At 35.6% G+C, this 7,645-nt stretch overlaps 1 protein-coding gene across 5 annotated transcripts; it reads right to left on the reverse strand.

The window, feature by feature from the left end:
• Positions 1–1,944: 1,944 nt before the first annotated feature.
• Positions 1,945–5,213, reverse strand: LOC102600373 (ankyrin repeat-containing protein At5g02620-like). 5 transcript variants are annotated; one of them, XM_015311191.1, is made up of 5 exons: positions 4,584–5,213; positions 4,198–4,347; positions 3,896–4,000; positions 3,013–3,572; positions 1,945–2,789 (listed from the first exon to the last, which is right to left on the reverse strand). In XM_015311191.1, the coding sequence occupies exons 1-4, from the start codon at positions 5,194–5,196 to the stop codon at positions 3,424–3,426; spliced, it is 1,017 nt and encodes a 338-aa protein (XP_015166677.1). In that variant the 5' UTR covers positions 5,197–5,213; the 3' UTR covers positions 1,945–2,789; positions 3,013–3,423. The 5 variants fall into 5 exon arrangements, with proteins under 5 accessions (XP_015166677.1, XP_015166678.1, XP_006353092.2 ...); XM_015311192.1 differs by having other exon boundaries at positions 3,013–3,575; positions 3,965–4,000; positions 4,584–5,212; XM_006353030.2 differs by having other exon boundaries at positions 3,013–3,575; positions 4,584–5,212.
• Between the last annotated feature and the right edge of the window lie 2,432 nt (positions 5,214–7,645).

Below are 7,645 nucleotides of genomic sequence, written 5' to 3' on the forward strand. Positions count from 1 at the left end.
CAAGGTGGGGAATCGAACCTTCATCAATAAGTAGGGTTGAACATAAAATATCAAAAATTGAATTACCGAATCGAATTAAATTTTTTTGGTAATTTGGTATTTGGTAATTTGATATTTAGTATGGTATTCGGGAGTAAAATCTTAGAATTATGGTATTCAATTTGGGTTTGGTATGATACTAGTACCATTTGGTATTCGGTATTTCCCAAATACCGAACTATTTACTTAATGAAGGTCATAAGTATATCAATATGTCAAGTACTCATTAGTATAAGTTCAAAGAGAAAGTTAAAGAACAAACTTAAACAACCCAAATACATGTCTTTTAGTTGTATCAATTTGTTTTTTCTTGTCTTCTTACTATTGATCTTCTATTATACCGTACCTCCACATTAAAATATAGAAATAATTGAAGAAATAGTATTAACTTCGTAATATAATGGGCTACAACTTCAATACGGTATTGTTGAATACCATATCAAACCGAAGTTTACTTTACTGATTACCAAATTACCCAATTGAAATTTAAAAAATTGATATTTTGTATCTACTTTTAACTACCAATTACCGAATTACCAAACTCAAAATTTAAGAATCTCAAACTGAATATTGAACACCCACCCCTACCAACAAGGTGAAAGTTCAAATAGCCAACCAACTAAGTTGCTAAGATTCACCATATACTAACCACTTGCTTTCTACTTTTACCCAATTTTATTGGGAACTTCCAAAGTAATGCCAAGTTTCATTCCATTTTGAGAAAGTTGTAGACAAGTTGAATTCATATAATTGATGATTCCAAATTATAATTAGATGTATTTGACATGCACAAATGAAATAGCTGACCTAGTAGCCTCTACTTCACTTGTGTTTTAATTAGCTGATGTACATTTTCCAAATTGTTTTAGATATCCATGCAAACAATGTCAAATTTATACCATCATCAACACCTTTGGAATTGCCACATTTCCTTGCTATGTGGCATGGCTTTTGGATGTGTCACTTGAAACAAACATTACAAAAGGAAGTTCTATTCTTTTAGCTTTTGCTACTTAACTACTTACTTTCTTGATCTCTAGCAAAGTAGCTTGAAAAACAAGAATGGCTCAAGAAAATGTGAAGTTTCTATTAGGGGTTTGGTTGCTTTTACTTTACTTTTTCTCAAGTGTTTTTGGTGACAATAATACTCAAGATGGTAACTATGGTGATGGTTCAATATCACCACCAACACAAAGTGCTTGTACAAATTGTACAATTTGTCCATATACTTGTCAATCTCCGCCACCACCAACACCACCTTCTGGTGGTGGATACCAAAGCTATGGCGTTCCACCACCTACCGGTTATGTAAATTGTCCGCCATCTCAGCCTGTTACTACGCCGTGCTGCCCACAGTATAATAACTATGGACCTCCACCACCACCACCTTATAACTACTATTCTGGTTCTTCAACTCTTTCGCCTTTTATCAAACTCTTTGCTTTTGAATGGTCTTGTGCTATTTTAGTCCTTTTTCTCCATTATGTTGTTTGTGTTTGAAGGTTGATCGAAGAGGAGGATCGATATTTCAAAGTTATACGATAGTAGAGATATTCCCCTCTTGTTGAGGAACATATCGTTTAGTAAATATCTAACGTCTCGTTGCAAAGACAATATTTCTTATTTTCAAGAACATTATATTTCTTTTTTGTGGCCAAGTTGTATTGAACTATATATGGTTAAGTACTTTTTTGCTTGAAATGTATCCTTTCATTTGATCTATGGTAATTTCATGTCTCAACTGTTCGTTAGTCTACGCAATTTAATGTTTCCTTTTAATGTAAGTTATATATATATAGATCAACAAATTGACAATCGTGCACTTGGCCAGATAATCGCGCCCTGAATGTTGCAGATCCTTGAAAGTTCTCAGAAAGCTAAATCAAAATAAGTTTGCCAAGATAATAAACTTGAAACGTCTCACATAGTTTAGGACTTAGACAAACATACATTCAATGGGCACACGCCGCTAATACTAGAATACATTTCAATGGACACTTTATCTCACACAGACAGAGCAACTGTTTTACCAGTTACTAATAGTAGGATGTGGAAATGCCAAATTTAGTAGATCCAGACTCATGGAGACTGGAAGAGATTGTCAAAGGGGAATCATCGCAAGGCTTTCCTGATAGAATCTTGCATCGAGGAAACGCCCTGGATAATTTCCTTAACGAGTAGTTAAAGTTTTTCCATAATGACACATACAGAGGGAAATATGAAACTGCGAAAATGGTCACAGGTAGGAATGCCATGGAAGATAAAGCTATTTTTGTCCACCTTTCTTTGTAGTGAATCAAAAAGATTATAGTCGATGCAAATGCTAACATCATCATCGACACAGAAAGAATCAAGAGGGTAACTCCTAGAATTAATTTCTGAGGAAGCGATAGCCTGAATTCATGCAACAGAAATGAAGAGGTGAGAATTGAGAGAAAAGTGATCATTGAGGTCAAAGCAAAGGTAATGGAAAGCACATCTCCGATAGTGAAAATCACAAAGAACGGTTGGGCCAAGAGGACGGGATAACCCATGCTTTGATTTGGACCACCTGGAATAGTATAGGCTGCGGCAAAAGCCACTGTTGCAATGAGCACAGCAACTATTGTACAGTTCTCAGCAGTGCGTTTAAGCCAGTCTTTCAATTCTGAACGTAGTGTAGCATTTGCTTTAGTGAATAACTCTTCTGCTGTCTTGCCTTCTTCGTTAATAATTTCGAAAAAATCAGCTGAGCAGACGCTTTTCACACGCTGCAGGAACAGCTAAACTACTTAGTTTGACTAGGCACGAAGTTTAGAAAATAAACATAGACTTTCTGAATCTTGTGGTCTTAAACTAAAGTTATGTCAAATGTATGAAAATTCCTTTAAATTTTGTGGTCTTAGACATGTCATGTGGAAAGCTGAAATTAAAGTGTTGCCGAAAAAGGAAAGGGGTCGTTTCTTTTTAAACGGAGGGAGTATTTCGTTTTACCTCAAACAAGAGCAAATTCTCTTGCAATAGCAAAGCAGGGCTTCTCATATCTGCAATTTCAGTGTCCTCTTTTACACCAACCATGTGAAGTATGGAATTTCCCTGATGAGTGATCTTTCTCTTGAGTCTCCTCATTGGCATTCCCATTTTCTCAACTATGTCGAAAATTTGCATCTGACGGTACTTGATCGCCACGTGCAATATGTTACGACCTTCACTGTCAACATACTCCACAGCTTGGGGATATGTTTTCAATATCTCATCTACAATCTCTGTGCAACCTGATTTGGTTGCCAAAATCAAAGGTGACTCAGCAATTTTTGTAACAACTTTTCCTGCTGGTGCAACACCATATTGTTCCTCTTTTTCTTCGCTTTTTAAAACATCTGACATCAGTCTATACTTGTGGGATCAAGGTTCGACCTGATTTAAAGCAAATTCTGAACACTCCCAAGAAGTATCCTTTGCTATCAAGAACTTGGCAAGTTTCAGAACTGATTCATATCTCTGCTTATGCTTACGCATAGACTCCACCAACGGCACTCTATAACATTTTTCAGCTTCTCAAGGAAAAGAAAAAAAGAAAAAAATGATGAGTGAAGTTGATTGAATTGCTTCTTGCAGACGTCAAATAGACCGAAAGAAGTACAGTGTGCCTATGATGTAAAGATGTTGGACCAAACTGAACATGGTTTTATTACATGCATCACTTTGTTTTAATTTTTTTTTTGCATATGTATAAATAGCTTTAGTGAAAAGCAAGGGGTATATTTGAGCCTATAGAATCCGCCTTTGAAATCATGAATGTCTTGTTATTCAATGAGAAACCCCAATAATAGAAGGTGATGTTCCAACGTTCTTATATAGGGTATATGAGTTTTACCTGCGTACACCCCACCCTCCCCAGATCCCACTTGTGGGATTACAATGACTTGGTGGTGTGGAGACTTACCTTCCTTCTCGGTAGCCTTAGGTTCAGTCGAAAGACCTGCAAACATCCAACACAATTTTTCAAGTAACAACACCTAAGTAATTAACAATATTTTCACTAATATCAAGAAAAAGAAATGATATTTATGATTGACAGAAGGAGGAATGTTATTTGGGCCTATATCATTATATTCATTTATACAACTACTTGGTGGAGTTCAAGTATTCCAGAGTGAAGCATCTCGAGTATCTTACGAGTGTAAATGGATCTCTTGATATAACCATACTTCTCTCCACTTCCAAATGCTTGCCGGTTGCAAGCAAGAAGTTGAAGAGCAGTCATTCCATCTGCATCTCGTTCATTTACCAAATATTCGTACTTTTTAGCAATTGACAGGGCCAAACCTGTAAGATGAAAAACAGAAAAAGAGGAAGAAAATAGAGCACAATACAATCAGCATTTTACCACTAGCAAATGAAACAATCCTCAAAAAGACACAAATATACGTAAAACATATGCCAGCAGGCAGCAGCTAGCCTACTCTGCTTTTTTAACAAGTACTAAAATGGAGAAACCAATGGTAAAGTTCATTTCCCTTATGTCAACGGAACTCTACAACTTATAATATTTTAAAACGTACCAAAGTGTTCAGAGCGTACAGCAGCATGAAGAATTGTTGCTCCTCTAAGTTTATAATAACAAGCCTCGCGTTCATAAACAGAAAAAAATTGATTCACTTGTTGATCAAGAAAATCAAACATGACTGTTTTCCCATAACGAACAGCACGAAATAGAGCAGTCTCTCCACTCTTATTGCGCATACCAAGTAAATCAGGTTCTCTATCCAATATTATCTTTGCAGCTGAATCAACTCTGTCAAAAGTAGCTATTTCATGAAGAATGGTATTCCCCATATCATTACGATGCTTTAGTCCATCTACAGGAAACTCAGGCAACCGCATTTCCAACTCTTTAAGTAAACAGAGAACCAAATCTGTTTGTTTAGAGTAGGCAGCCACATGGAGGACTGTGTCATCGTGCACTGTTAATATATGCAATGGCCCTGATTCCAGTCCTCGACAGAGTCGTAAAACTTCAGTGTTCTCTTGTTTCATCAGTGCATCGTAAAGCTTCTTATTCGTGTTATGCTTTCTTTCATCTTCAGTTAAGAATGCCATGAGAGAGTTACAGCTTAAAGAACAGAAGATATATGTTTTAGTCTCAAATTTCATAAAACATATAAAATGATGCATATTGATTGTGACAGAATTGGCATCCCCAAAAGGTTTTGGGTGGGAAATAAGGTTCTACTTTTTTAAGACATTATAAGTGGAATATATTCATGCAAATCAATTCATTACTCAATAATTTAGCATCTAAATTACTATACAATTCATACTAAATTATTATTGAAGTGGTATCAACATCAACATGTGAAGAACGACGGAGGTGACTGCAATGAGCACAAATTCCACTCGTGGGCCTACACGACGCGCAAACACTCAAATGACGAGCCTCACAGCCATATATTTCCTTGAAACATCTATGCAAAAGAAAGCGCTTTTCACACTCATTCTGAATCCATTAAGTACTTTAAATCTTGAATTTGCCTCCGCAATAAATATACCTTCTCAACCATGACCAGATCGAGGCGGAGATCATATTGGCAGCTTTATCTCAAAACCTGTATTTATATTAAAGAAAATTATTTAATATGTATAAACAATCTATCTATAACCCAATAAATAAATAAAGGGTAAAGGGTCAAATATGTCTCTAAACTATTCAAAAAGGTCTAGATATATCCTCCGTTTAAAGTTTGGCTCACTCATGCCCTCGCCGCCCAACTTTTGGTATAAATATGCCCTTATGGGCGTTAGTTGGCCTGCTGGACATATCCAGCTCATTTTTCATTTCTTTAAAGGGAAAAGGGACAAATATACCCCGAACTTTTGAAAATGGTATGTCAATACCCTCCGTCATACTTTTCGTTCATGAGTGCCCTCGCCGTCCAATAACTAGTGCACATTTGCCCCTCTCACTAACGGAAGACTCATTTTGTACACGTGGCGCAATCCTACGCCTCAACCCGAATTGACCAAATATTTAACCCAAATTTCAAATACCCGTTTAACCCGCCCCAATACCCATTTAACCCACCGATACACCCATTACCCACATTGAAATTTGATGTTCATGTTCGAGAACCCTTCGTAGAAATCTCAAACATGTGTTGACATCTGAATCTGAATCGAGTTTTTGGGATTGAAGATTTGAATTTGCTTTTTCATTTTAGCTTAAAGAAGATTCCAGAAACTTTGTTTCCAGAACTTTGTTTCCATTTAGGTAAGAAACATAAGTTGTATTAGCTCAGAATCTCAATTTCCTTTCATGGCTTTCGTTTTTTTCTTTGCAGAAATTAAAGATAATTTCGAGGCTTATTGCATAATTTAATTGGAATTTTCAAGTTGAAGTTTGGTGTTCATGTTTGAGAATCCTCAATGTGTTGAATTCTGAATCTGTATCAGTGTTTTAGGGATTGTGGGGTTGAACAATGTTCAGATTTGAATGAAAATTGTATTTTACAACAGAAATTTCTAAAAAAAAAAAGTTTTTTCCCTCTTAATTGGAACTTAAAAATGTAATTCGTTTCGGAACCTTCTAGATTCAGATCTAGTTTGAATTTTCAGAGGATGATCTAATTCAAATAGAAAGCCATTTATTTCCGAATTGATTTCTTTTACTAACAACTTAAGGAGGTAAAAGAGGGCTAAAATATCTTCAGCACTCATGTCCATATCAAACACAATATTCTTCCCAATATGCTTGCCTCCTTAGTCCGATTTGTCAAATAATTTTTTATAATTAGAAAATATCGCATAGAGAAGTTAAATCCATTGTTTTCTCTTTTGTTTAAATCTTCAAGTAGATGATTGAAAGAGGGGTACACGGAAAGATGAAAGAAGAAGAAGAAGAAGGAGGCGGGGGGGAGGGGGGTGGATGGCAACTACGGCGACCTTACGAGGAAGAAGAAGAGATAAAGTAAATGGGGCTTTTTCTTTAGGTTTGTAGATATTTTGTTAAATGGGTAATGAGGCGGGTTAAACAGGTAATTGAAACTTAAGTTAAATATTTGGTCAATTCGGGTTGAGGCATAGGATTGCGCCACATGTACAAAATGAGTAAAGGGTCAAATATTCCCCTAAACTATTCAAAAAGGTCTAAATATACTCTCTGTTTAAAGTTTGGCTCACTCATGCCTTCGCCGTCTAACTTTTGGTCTAAATATGCCCTTATGGGCGTTAGTTGGTCTGCTGGACATATCCAACTCATTTTTCATTTCTTTAAATGCCACATGGAATTGTCATGTCATTTTGATTTTACCACATGGCATTTATATGAAAATGGAAAGGGATTAATTATACCCCTAAAAAATTCGAACCCATAAACACCTAATCCGATCCATAAATCAACCCCCCCCCCTTTTAAATAAACTACTCGACCCGTTTTCAACTTTTTATTTTTTTCGGTAAATCTCGAAAATTAGTAATTGATTAATAAAAAATATGAAAAAATAAAAAATTAACGCCAAAAATTCACAAATAAATATGGTAACCTTAAATTTAACAATTTCAACAATTTTTTAAAATTTTAATTTTTTTCGGTAAATTCCGAAAATGAGTAATTGATTAATAAAAAATA

This window comes from Solanum tuberosum, unplaced genomic scaffold (genome assembly GCF_000226075.1).
Source record: "Solanum tuberosum cultivar DM 1-3 516 R44 unplaced genomic scaffold, SolTub_3.0 scf00146, whole genome shotgun sequence".
NCBI lineage: Eukaryota > Viridiplantae > Streptophyta > Magnoliopsida > Solanales > Solanaceae > Solanum > Solanum tuberosum.